This window comes from Pan paniscus, chromosome 19 (assembly GCF_029289425.2).
Source record: "Pan paniscus chromosome 19, NHGRI_mPanPan1-v2.0_pri, whole genome shotgun sequence".
NCBI lineage: Eukaryota > Metazoa > Chordata > Mammalia > Primates > Hominidae > Pan > Pan paniscus.
The window spans coordinates 10,553,868-10,566,982 of NC_073268.2; the positions used below are offsets into that span (position 1 = coordinate 10,553,868).

Consider the following 13,115-nt stretch of genomic DNA (forward strand, 5'->3'; position numbering starts at 1 on the left):
GTACACATGTATGTAATGATTATGGAAAAATTCACAGAATACAATTGTAATGGTAGATTTTTAACACACATCACTTGACATATCAATACTAGGGTTAGAAATGACATTTATTCATCTCATTAATATCAATTATATACATATTTTTCTTTATATATATATATATATATCTATATCTGTTTCTGTATCTAACTATCAGACTTTGATCCCCTAACAGATTTTACTTCTTTTCAATTGCCTTTGGAATATTTACACAAATTGATTGCATAGTAGATCAGTGGTTTTCTGTGGACCTGCTACATCAGAATCATTTTGGATCTTTAAAACAAAGTAAAGCAAAGCAAAAACAAACAAAAAAGCCCAACAAACAAAAACCAAAACCTAGACTTCCAGGCTCCAACCCAACCATTTGAAACACACACACACACACAATAAATAAATAAATAAGATATGTAAAGATGTGTAAATATATATATTCCTTTTTTTTTTTTTTTTTTTTTGAGATGGAGTCTCACTCTGTTGCCCAGGATAGAGTGCAGTGGTGCAATCTTGGTTTATTGCAACCTCCACCTCCCAGGTTCAAGTGATTGTCCTGCCTCAGACTCCCAAGTAGCTGGGACTACAGGCTCATGCCACCACACCTGGCTAATTTTTTTGTATTTTCAGTAGAGACGGGGTTTCGCTGTGTTGGCCAGGCTTGTCCCGAACTCCTGACCTCAGGTGATCCGCCCTCCTCTGCCTCCCAAAGTGCTGGGATTACAGGCATGAGTCACCGTGTCTGGCCTAAATATATATATTCTTATTTCCTTCCTTATTTCCACAGGATTCTGTAGAATTCTGTAACTTGCTTCTCTTAACAGTATATCTTAGAGATTTTTCCGTATTAGCATATAGAGAATGTCTTAATTTATTTTACTGCTGGATGGTATTCCATTGCATGGATGTGAAATAATTTATTTAATACATCCCCTGGGCCGGGCATGGTGGTTCACGCCTGTAATCTCAGCACTTTGGGAGGCCAACGCAGATGGCTCACCTGAGGTCAGGAGTTTAAGACCAGCCTGGCTAACATGGCAAAACCCTGTCTCTACTAAAAATACAAAAATTAGCCGGGCGTGGTGACATGCATCTGTAACCCTAGCTACTCGGGAGGCTGAGGCAGGAGAATCACTTGAACCTGGGAGACGGAGGTTGCAGTGAGCCGATTTGGCGCCACTGCACTTTGGCCTGGGCGACAGAGTGAGACTCTTGTCTCAAAAAAAAAAAAAAAAAAAAATAATAATAATACGTCCCTTGTTAATGACCATTGCCAATATTTTGGTAACACAATAATGATTAAATGAATGACCTTGTGCAGACTCAGTTTTTATGGATTATGATAGTTTCTCAGATGAGATAGCTAGATTTAAACATAAATGCATTTGTATTTTGATAGATAACGTTAAATTGCCCTCTGTAGGGGCTGTGTAAATTCGAACTTTCACCAGCAATGTATCAAAGTGCTGCTTATTCCAAAGCCTCTTCAGTAGAATGTCATGTCAAACACTTGGATTTTTGCCAGTCTGATAGATGAGAATAGTATTTAGTGTTGTTTAAATGTATAATCTTAATATGAATCATGTTGGACATCTCTTCATATATTTAAGAACTGCTTCTATTTATTTGCTATGAACTGTTTATAAGCTTTGCTTCTTTTTAAATTGGGCTGTTATTTAAGATTTTATTTTTTAAAATCTTGGCTAGGCACAGTGGCTCATGCCTATAATCCTAGCACTTTGGGAGGCTGAGGCGGGAGGATCACTTGAGCCCAGGAGTTCAAGACCAGCCTGGGCAACATAGGGTGACCCCATCTCTTAAAAAAAAATTAGCTGAGTGAAGTGGCACACACCTGTGGTCCCAGCTACTCAGGAGGCTGAGGCAGGAGGATTGCTTGAGCCTGGGAGGTCGAGGCTACAATGAGCCGTGATTGTGCCACTGCACTACAGCCTGGGTGACAGAACAAGACCCTGTTTTTAAATAAATAAATTAAATCAATCAATCCATCAATCAGTCAACCTATGTAACTAAGTTACTTGTAGGTAATTATCGATACCAGCTATAATTAGGAACTTCTGAACCACAAAGTAAATCTAAATACATTTCAAAGAGCAAGCTCTCTGCTGGATGTATTCACTTACAATTTGATGATAAAACTAGCAATTAATAACAAAATAATGATTTAAAAAACCCACTAAACCACTGAGAAGTAAACAATCCCAATACTTTCTTAAGTAGCTTTTAGGCCAAAGGGAATAGAAGCTGCAGTTACAGAATATTTATAAAGTAATGACATTTATAATATTATACATCAAACCTATGGGTTGTGTTCAAAGCAATACTTAGAAAAAAATTTATCACCTTAAATGGTTTCCTATTAAATAAGAAAAAAAACTGGCTGGTGTGTTGGCTCATGCCTGTAATCCCAGCGTTTTGGGCGGCTGAGGCAGGAGGGTCACTTGAGCCCAGGAGTTCAAGACCAGCCTGGACAATAGAATGGACCTCATCTTTACAAAAATAAAAATAATAATAATACAGTAAAATAAAAATAAGAGTGATATTTGCAAGTTGTTATTATTGTTAGCAACTTCTCCGTGTCTCATTTTCCTCATCTGTGAAATGATGATGGTAGCATGTACCTTGAAATTATTGAGTGCTTACATGTCCTGGTGAGTGAGGACCTTACATACTGCAGCTGCTCAGTAATGGTGGCTATTATTATTATCAATATTGTTACCTAAAGAAAGCCAGAGGAAGGAATTCACAAAGATTAAAGCAGAAATAAATAAACTAGAAATAAAAAGAATTTGAGACTTGATAAACCTAGGTTTCTTTTGGAAGAAGCAATAAGATAGGTAACTAGCTAGTCGAATATAGATGAGAAGAGAAAATAAGAATATACAAAATTAATCATAAAAAGATGCATGACCACAGATGTGAAGAAGATTAAGTGATTACTAATGGATGCTGTGTTCAACTCATGCTATTAAATTGCTTCTGTTTCTAATTTTATTTGAAATTTTATTTGAAACAGATGCCTTTCTAGGAAAGTATGCCAAATGTAACTTAAGAGGAGGTAAAAAAGAAACCTGAACAAACCGGTAACTGTGGAAGAAATTGAAAAAGTTCTCAAAGAATTATCTCTTCAAATGTTTCTAGATCTAGATGGTCTTGCAGGAAGGTGTTTTAAACTTTAAAGGAACAGATTTTATGTTATTTAAACTGTTCAAGAGAAAAGAAAAAAAATATGGAAAGCTTCCCAATTAATTTCATAATGCTTAAAAGAGCTTTATGGGCTGGGCGCGGTGGCTCACGCCTGTAATCCCAGCACTTTGGGAGGCCAAGACGAGTGGATCACCTGAGGTCAGGAGTTCACGACCAACATGAGTGAAACCTGAAACGAGCCTGGCCAACATGGTGAAACCCTGTCTCTACTAATAATACAAAAAAATTAGCTGGGCGTGGTGGTGCACACCTGTAATTGCAGTGAGCCGAGCTTGTGCCATTGCACTCCAGCCTGGGTGACAAGAGTGAAAGTCCTTCTCAAAAAAAAAAAAAAAAAAAAAAAAAAAAAGGATCTTTTTGAAAAAAATCAGTCAAATGAGATGCAAAAAAAGGGTAGGGGCCAATATTCCTTACGAATGTAGAAATCAATGTTGTAAATAAAATAGCAGCCCCAGAAACTCAAATCTAAATAGACTAATAAGAGTAATTCACTATAGCCAAGAAAGAGTTATTTTACCAATGCAGGATGGTTAATATTAGGAAATTCATTCAGTGTTTGTTTATCCAAGGCTTAATATATGCCAGACTTTGTCTGGTTGTAGAGATACTGTGAGGAATGAGTTCTTGCTACTTGCCCATAGAAGGCATTCAGTCCAAATGCACTGCGTTTTAGAGATTCTTGTTTCTGTTCTCGGTCTTACTCATCATCTTCTTCTTAGGGACATGGATCATTATAGGCTAGTGAGGCTGATGGGAGACGTAGGTGGTGAGGAAGAACTGAAGGCAATGTGGAGGGTGTGTCTGAGTGTGTGTAGGGTTGATAAATGATGCTAGAGAAGTAAGAAAAGGCTAGATCCTGTACCAGTGATGTTTAGGAGCTCGGATTTTATCCTAAGAGTCATAGGAGAGGTACAGAAGGGAGAAGGTCATGATCAGATTTGCACAGTAGAATGATCACTCTGGCGCCGGGCGCGGTGGCTCACTCCTGTAATCCCAGCACTTTGGGTGGCCAAGGCAGGTGGATCACCTGAGGTCAGGAGTTCGAGACCAGGCTGGCCAATGTGGCGAAACCCTGTCTCTACTAAAAATACAAAAACTAGCCAGGCGTGGTGGTGGGTGCCTGTAATCCCAGTTACACAGGAGGCTGAGGCAGGAGAATCCCTTGAACCTGAGAAGTGGAGGTTGCAGTGAGCCAAGATCACACCACTGCACTCCAGCCTGGGTCACAAGAGCAAGAATCCTTCTCGACAAACAAAAGGAAAACAGTAAAATTGTTGGAACTCAAGAAATAATTGTAGAAATAAACAACACATGGGATAAAATCTAGTCTGTTTAAATAATGAATTTATGAATTGGAAGATAGACCCAAGGAATTCCTCCAGAACACAGCACAGATCAAGAGATGAAGTATATGAAAAAGAAGATATGTGGATAATAGACTGGGAGGCCCCAGCATGTGTCATAAAGACGTTCCGGAAGGAAAGAATAAACTAGTGAACAAATATCCACAAAAGTATTAGCTGAGAATGTTTCAGAATTGAAGAAACCACACACCGTGCTGCTGAAAGTGATTTAAAAACAAAACAATACTTCTAGACATGCTGAAGTGAAACATCAGAAATAAAAGATTTTAAAAATTTAAAAGAATTTTAAAAGCTGTCTGAGGATACAGACAAGATAATCTATGATCTAATGAGAACTAGGATGAAAATAGATTTCTCCCTATCCATGATAGTTGTTAAAGACAATGGGGCAATATCTTTCAAGTGTTTAAAAAAAGAAAGAAGGGGCCGGGCGTGGTGTCTCATGCCTGTAATCCCAGCACTTTGGGAGGCCGAGGCGGGCGGATCACGAGGTCAGGAGATCGAGACCATCCTGGCTAATACGGTGAAACCCTGTCTCTACTAAAAATACAAAAAAAAAAAATTAGCTGGGCGCAGTGGCAGGCGCCTGTAGTCCCAGCTACTTGGGAGGCTGAGGCAGGAGAATGGCGTGAACCCAGGAGGCGGAGCTTGTAGTGAGCCGAGATAGCGCCACTGCACTCCGGCCTGGGCAAAAGAGCGAGATTCCATCTCAAAAAAAAAAAAAAAAAAAAAAAAAAAAGAAGGAAAATAACCCTCAACCTAAAATTCTATACCTAGAAAAGCCAAAGACAAAATAAAACTGCTTTCAGACATAAAAAAATGGAGGGAGTGTCCCACTCGGGCTCTTTCTGAAAGAATTACTGAAGGATACACTTCAGTCAAAAGAAAAGAAAAACCAGAAAAGATTTAATGAGAAAGTGACAAGAAATAGATAAAGTATGTTGATAAATTTAATTACTGACGGTAAAAAGTGGGTTTTTTTTTTTTTTGCATGTTTAAAAGGAGGCTTGAACTAAATTTATAAACAAAAGTAGCAAGGACAATGGGAAGGAAAAAATGTTCAGTGGATAAAAGCATACTCTGTTGTTGCTTATTTGTGCCCCTCAGGAGAGAGAATACAATCTTAGAGTTTGATGAAAAAAATATAAATAGGTGTATTGGAAGATACAGAAATACAGTCTATAGCAAATTAGTAGGAGATAAAAGGAGGATTAACAAAAAGAAAGCAAAAAACAAAAAATCACTTGAAGGTAGGAAAGGAAGAGAAAAAAAGGAAAGAAAACACAGGGAACAGAAAATATAAAATTATGGTTTAGAAATAATTTCAGGCCAGTCACGGTGGCTGACGCCTGTAATCCCCACACTTTGGGAAGCCAAGGTGGGTGGATCACCTGAGGTCAGGAGTTTGAGACTAGCCTGGCCAACATGGCGAAACCCCATTTCTACTAAAAATACAAAAAATTAGCTGGGCGTAGTGGCATGTGCCTGTAACCCCAGCTACTCAGGAGGCTGAGGCAGGAGAATCACTTGAACCTGGGAGGCGGAGGTTGCAGTGAGCCGAAATCACGCCACTATACTCCAGCGGGTGACAGAGCAAGACTGCGTCTCAAAAAAAAGAAAAAGAAAAAGAGAAAGAAAAAGTTTCAAATATGATAGTAATTGCAATAAGTATAAATAGATTAAATTAGCCTATTACAATACCAGCCTATCAAATTGAATTAAAAATATAGCTATATTCTGCTTATAAGAGACATACCTAAAGAAAAATGGTGTGGAAAGATTTAAAATAAAGGAATGGAAAAAGATATGCTGGGAAAGTACCATGAAAGTTGGCATAGCAATAGTAATATCAGACAAAATAGAATTTCAGGACAAAAAGACTAGGGATAATATACTCCTTTGTAACCTGGAATACTTCTTCCCCACTCCTGATGTTTCCTGTGGCTAGAGGGAATACTTTGGTGTAACACCCAGGCTCTCTTCGCCCTCCCTGATGGGCGTGTTTGGGAGCAAGAACTCACATGTGTAGCTGTGTTCCTTCCCCCTTTTCCTCTTGGACGGAGCTGCCCTGAGGGTGGTCTCCTGTGCAGTTAAGTCTCACCTGAGCAGCTCCATGGGAGGGGGTTTGCCCCTGGCCCGCACTGCCTGTGACTGGGTGGGTAAGTTGGGCTGATTCTGGTATTTAGTTAGACCCGTTTCATCTTCACACTAAGCCGTGTGCTCCCACGTGGTGGAGTGATTTTGACTCCGAACACCTTACTCTGTTGTTTGTTTGCTTTTGAATTTGTTCAGAAACTGGGCAGGGAAAGAGTCCTTTTTCTAGCTCCCCCAGAGGCCTTGGCCTGTGTGATAATAAAGAGGGCACGTTCTGTTTTTCATCACCCTGATGTTCCATCAACATGCTCTGTTCACCCGGAATATCTAACAGTCATTAACTTGTACTTAATAACATGGTCTTGAATTTTAAAAAGCAAAACTGAGAGAAATAGAAGGAGAAGTGGATAAACACTCAGTTATAGTGGGAGATTTTGACAACATTGCTGAGAAACCGGTGGATTGAGCAGGCAAAAAATTGTGAGGCTATGGAAGACTTGAAAGATACAGTTAACAAATTTGATCTTGGCTAACATGTATTCTTGCTCTTAACAAAAGAAAAAAATACATTTTTTCAAGCTCACATGGAGTGGCAAAAAGTAAAAATCCATGTATTAAAGTCAACACATTTCAAATAATATCATTTAGATTGTGTTCCTTGAATATAAGACAAATTATCAACAATTAAAATACTGGAGGGAAAAAAATCTCATATTTGGAAAGTTAAAAACTTTAAAAAATAACTAATGGACTAAAGAGGAAATCACAAAAGAACTGACAAAATATTTAGAACTAAATGACAGTGAAAATACTGTGTATCAAATTGTGTGGGCTGCAGTTAAAGTGGTATTTAGAGAGAGATGTATAGTTCTAAATGCACTTTAAAAAAAGATTAAACGAGTAAGTATGTAGGTCAGGAAGCTGGAAAAAGAGTAGTAGAAAAAACTCTGAAGAAAATAGAAGGAAGGAAATAAAAAAGACAAGAACAGACTAGTGAAATAGGAAGCAAAAATAAAAAAGGATAGAGATGGTAAAAGAAAAAACTCAGTCTTACTAGATCTTACTAGTCTTTCAAAAGACTAGTAAGATCGATAAACCTCCAGCTAAAACTGATAAGGGAAAACAAGGAAAAGATACAAACAGGTCAGGTGTGGTGGCTCACGCCTGTAATCCCAGCACTTTGGGAGGCTGAGGCGGGTGGATCACCTGAGGTCAGAAGTTCGAGACCAGCCTGGCCAACATGGTGAAATCCTGTCTCTACTAAAAATACAAAAAAATTAGTCAGGCGAGTTGGCGGGCACCTGTAATTCCAGCTACTCGGGAGGCGGAGGCAGGAGAATCACTTGAACCTGGGAGGCGGAGGTTGCAGTGAGCCGAGATCCAGCCTGGGCAACAAGAATGAAACTCCATCTCAAAAAAAAAAAGAAAAGAAAAGATACAAATAGTATTACAGCAGTAAAGGTGAGGACGCAATTACAAACAAAGATGAAGTCTTCAGAGAATACCAAAAACAACTTTGTATCAATGTGCTTAATGAATGCTTTTATATAAACATATAAATTACCAAAATTGACTCAATAAGGAGTAGAAAACCTAAACATTCACCACTAAAGAATTTGAATTAGTACGCAAAAGTATCCTCCTATAAAAACAGCAGGCCCAGAGATGTCACAGACTAGTTTTAGCAAACCTTTAAGGAATGAAAAAATCTCTTTATTATACAAACTATTTCAAAGGATCAAGCTGGGCATGGTGGCTCACATCTGTAATCCCAGCACTTTGGGAGGCCAAGGTGGGTGGATCACTTGAGGTCAGGAGTTCGAGACCAGCCTGGCCAACATGGTGAAACCTCGTCTCTACTAAAAATATAAAAATTAGCTGGGCGTGGTGGCACATGCCTGTAATCCCAGCTACTCGGGAGGCTGAGGCAGGAGAATTGCTTGAACCTGGGAGGCAGAGGTTGCAGTGAGCCGAGATTGTACCACCGCATTCCAGCCTGGGTGACAGAGTGAGAGACTCCGTCTTAAAAAAAAAAAAAAAAAAAAAGATGAGAAGCAACCCAGCAATTTTATAAGACTGGAATAACACCTTGATATCAAAACCTGGCAAGGGAAGCACAAGAAAATAAAAAATAGGCCAGTGTTGCTTTTGAACAGAGCTGTGAAAATCTAAATAAAATACAGTAGTCTCCTCATATTCGTGGGGGAAATATTCCAAGACCCCCAGTGGATGCCCAAATTGTCAGATAGTCCCAAACCTGATTGCCGTCCACGGAAACACATCTGTTTATATCTTTCACCCACACATGTCATCCTCTTTTCATCTTAGCTAAGCATTTATGCACTGTGGCCATAACTTTTGCAGTTTGAGGTCCAACAGCAAAACTAGCAATAATTTCTTTTTCCTTCTTCACAATTTCACACATAGAAAATTCATCCGTACCATGGATCTCAGCAACCTTAGCATAGAATTTTTTTCTTTCCTTATTAAGAACTTTCACCTTTCGACTTAAAGGAGGCACTTAACAGTTTCTCTTTGTCATATCCAAAGTGCCAGCCTCACTCATGGGCCTTGTACTTTGGGGCCGTCATTAGTATGATAAGGGTGAGGGTGGCTTGAACACAGGCGGTGAGATACTGCAACAGTCCCTCCGATCACTGAGATGGCTGATAAGTGACTGATGGGTAGGGAGCGTGTAGGGCATGGATATGCTGGAGAAAGGGAAAATCCATGTCCCGGGTGGATAGAGTGGGATGGGGGAAGATTTCATCATGCTATTCAGGACGGCACAAAATTGAAAACTTATGAATTATTTCTGGAATTTTCCATGTGATATTTTTTTTGGCTGTGGTTGACCGCAGGTAGCTGAAACGGGGGAAAGCGAAACCGTGGATCAGGGGGACTGCTGTATTAATAAATTGACTTCGGCCGGGTGCGGTGACTCACCCCTGGAATCCCAGCACTTTGGGAGGCGGAGGCGGGTGGATCACCTGAGGTCGGGAATTCGAGACCAGCCTGGCCAACATAGTGAAACCCTGTCTCTACTAAAAATATAAAAAATTAGCTAGGCATGGTGGCAGGCACCAGTAATCCCAGCTACTTGGGAGCCTAAGGCGGGAGAATCTCTTGAAACCGGGAGGCGGAGGTTGCAGTGAGCCAAGATCGGGCCATTGCACTCCAGCCTGGGCAACAAGAGCGAAACTCTGTCTCAAACAAATAAATAAATAAATAAATAGGCAACAAGAGCGAAACTCTGTCTCAAATAAATAAATAAATAAATAAATAGGCAACAAGAGCGAAACTCTGTCTCAAATAGATAAATAAATAAAAAAAAATTCAGGATATTAAAAATAATATGTCAGAAGTAAGTGGAGTTTTTACCCATGGAATCAAAAAATGGCTCAACAGAAACGTAATTCACCAGGTCAACAGATTAGAAACCATATGGTTATCTCCTCAGATGCAGAAAAGCATTCAGTAAAATCCAGCCTTTTCGTAATGTGCTGAATGAATCAGGGGATCAGGCTAAATTTAGACTCTCATGGTGAATCCCTTTATGAAGCAGATTCCATCCCATTTATATTTTGAGTAAACCCAGATTTTGAAATACTAGGTTTTCTTTTCATAAAGGTTTAATTTCATGACAAAACCCAAATATATCCAGAAGCTGTGCTCAGTTCTTTGGGAGAACACAAAAACCTCCAAACAAACCAAAAAATAATGGCATCCTTATTTGCATTTCCCGTATTTCAGTGGCAGACAGATATATCAGGCGTGTTCTGGTTTTTTTTTTTTTTGAGACAGAGTCTTGCTCTGTCGCCCAGGCTGAAGTGCAGTGGCACAATCTCGGCTCACTGCAACCCCCACTTCCTGGGTTCAAGCGATTCTCCTGCCTCAGCCTCCCAAGTAGCTGGGATTACAGGCACCCACCACCGCGCCCGGCTAATTTTTGTATTTTTAGTAGAGATGGGGGTTTCACCATATTGGCCAGGCTGGTCTCGAACTCCTGACCTCGTGATCCACCCTCTTTGGCTTCCCAAAGCGCTGGGATTACAGGCGTGAGCCACTGCCCCCAGCCAGGTGTGTTCTTTAAGTAGCCACCTCCCCAGCATGCCTAAGTAGGATTCCGTTTTCCCACAATGCAAGTGTGATGTGTGGTTGGGCCACCTGAGGCCGATCTGGCCTCAGAGAGTCCTGAAGCCAGTGTCCTATGTGCTGCGATCTCGGCCACCTTCCTCTTGGACTGTTTCTTTCCTTTTCTTCTTTTTTTTGAGGTGGAGTCTCACTCTTGTTGCCCAGGCTGGAGTGCAGTGGTACAATCTCGACTCACTGCAACCTCCGTCTCTCGGGTTCAAGCGATTCTCCTGCCTCAGCCTCCCAAGTAGCTGGGATTACAGGCACCTGCCACCACGTCTGGCTAATTTTTTTGTATTTTTAGTAGAGACGGGGTTTCACCATGTTGGACAGGCTGGTCTCGAACTCCTGACCTCAAGTGATCTGCCCTCCTTGGCCTCCCAAAGTGCTGAGATGACAGGCACGAGTCCCCGCGCCCTCACTGACTGTTTCTTAGGGATGTCCTTTTTTCTCCCGTCTTGTGCAGGTCCAAACTGAAGACGGTACATGAGCGGATCCCCTTGGCTGGACTGAGCAAGCTTCCCAGTGTCCCTCAGATTGCAAAGGTGAGAAACCAACCCGTGAGAGACGGTGGCTTCCTCTCTCAGCCCAGGGCTGGCCTCTGGAATGGGGGGTGCAGGTGTATCCTGGGTAGGCTCAGCCCTTAGAGAAGGGGAGGCCACTTTACTCTTTGGCCCTTGACTGCGCTGATGGGGGTCCGGGAGGGCTGTGGGCAGTTGCCTCTGTCTTTCCTACGCCCTCCATAGCTCATCCTTGTTGCCGAGGCTGCTTAGGAACAGTATCCTCCATGGTCTCTACTTCCAGGTAGTTCACAGCTAGTTTGGGAAGTGAGAGAAGTAGAAAGACGGGGCTGGATGTGGTGAGTGCTGTAGGACTTCCGTGGAGGGGTGAGGGCGGGTGGCCAGGGGAACCTTCACAGCAGAGGAGAGGCCTGAGTTGGGCTGAAGGATGATCCAGATTGAACACCCCCTTGAGTAAGGAGGCTGCGAACCTGAGAACTGAGTTAGCAAAGTGGGTGAGCAAGAGAGTCAGCTGGGTTGGTTGGACCCTCATTCTGGGAGCAGGAATGTCACAGAATTGTGCTGGAAACCTTTGGTGGCAGTTGTGGGCTGGATAGTTTTTGGCCTTGTCTTCAGGCCAGAACGGTGACAAGCCTCAGGCTTTGTCTAATCCCTTCCTACACTTCATCAGCAAACCCCAGAAAGGGCGGTTGACTTGCCTGGGCTCGTGTTAGTGAGCAGCAGTCAGAATCCCCGCCCAGGCCTCCTGACCCACGTGCATCGCCCTCCCATGCCGCATTGTCCAGGTGGGCAGAGAAGCCCAGATGTTCTCTACAGATATCATCCCTGACCTGCGTCTTCTCCCTTCTCAGGCTTTCTGTGATGATGCAGTGGGACTGAGATTCAATCCTGTCCTGTACCCCAAGGTAAGGACCTTCATGCTCCCAACATAGGGGCCCTGCAGCTTGGCAAGGATTTGCAGACCTGTGGCTCTTTGGGGAGTTCTCTGCATCATAGTGGGGTTTCGTGGGGTCTCCATAATAAGCTTCCATGTCTCCCTCTCTCCCTGCCCACCCCTTCACAAACTGCTCCACTGGGAACCCAACCTCAGCCATGCCTAGGTCTCCAGCCCAGTTGAATTGGTCCCCAGGCTGCTGTGAAGGTGACAGAGGGTAGCAGTGTTGTAGCTTCTCCATCACACCTCAGTGGTACCTCCCTGGGGCCAGTGCTGGAGGTGGACGTGACTCTGTAGCTGGGGGCTGGTGCAGATCCAGTCTGCTGTCACAGAGGGGTGGGAAGTACAGCAGGCAGATGCTTACCAAGAAGAGAAAGGCCAGACAGCTGCCCCCCCATTGCCCGTGTTACTGCAGCTCTCAGGCCATATAAGCCTCTGCTGCCTTCATTTATAAACCAGCTGGTTTTCTGATATCAGCTTCCTTTGAATTGGCCTGATACTGACCCCAGTTCTCATATGGGGGTGTGAGTGGGAAGAAGAGCAATAATAATAAACCCACTGAGGAATAATTATGGCACGAGAGGACTGAAGTCACCCACGGACAGTGAATTGCTTGAAATTGGCCACAGGAAAAGACCCAGTGCATCAACTGCCTCTTCGTGGGCCAGCAGGCTCTGGAGAGGGACAACGGAAGCAGAGCTGTGCTTCTGAGCTTCTGCCGTGGGTCACGCTGCAGCGGCTGAGGCCTGCTGGGACCGGCTCTGTCTATCCTCTGAGTCCCAACTCTGACAACCAAGACCCGTGAGATGA

The 13,115-nt window shown here is 42.4% G+C and overlaps 1 protein-coding gene across 23 annotated transcripts in view; it reads left to right on the plus strand.

Annotated features, from left to right (window-relative positions):
• Positions 1-13,115, plus strand: part of RAP1GAP2 (RAP1 GTPase activating protein 2) — a 291,369-nt gene that overhangs the window by 223,241 nt on the left and 55,013 nt on the right. For all 23 annotated transcript variants that reach the window (XM_055101382.2, XM_055101381.2, XM_034941268.3 and 20 more), the window contains 2 exons: positions 11,317-11,395; positions 12,223-12,276. In XM_055101382.2, the coding sequence (XP_054957357.2) occupies positions 11,317-11,395; positions 12,223-12,276 (133 nt within the window). The remainder of the gene's footprint in view (positions 1-11,316; positions 11,396-12,222; positions 12,277-13,115) is intronic.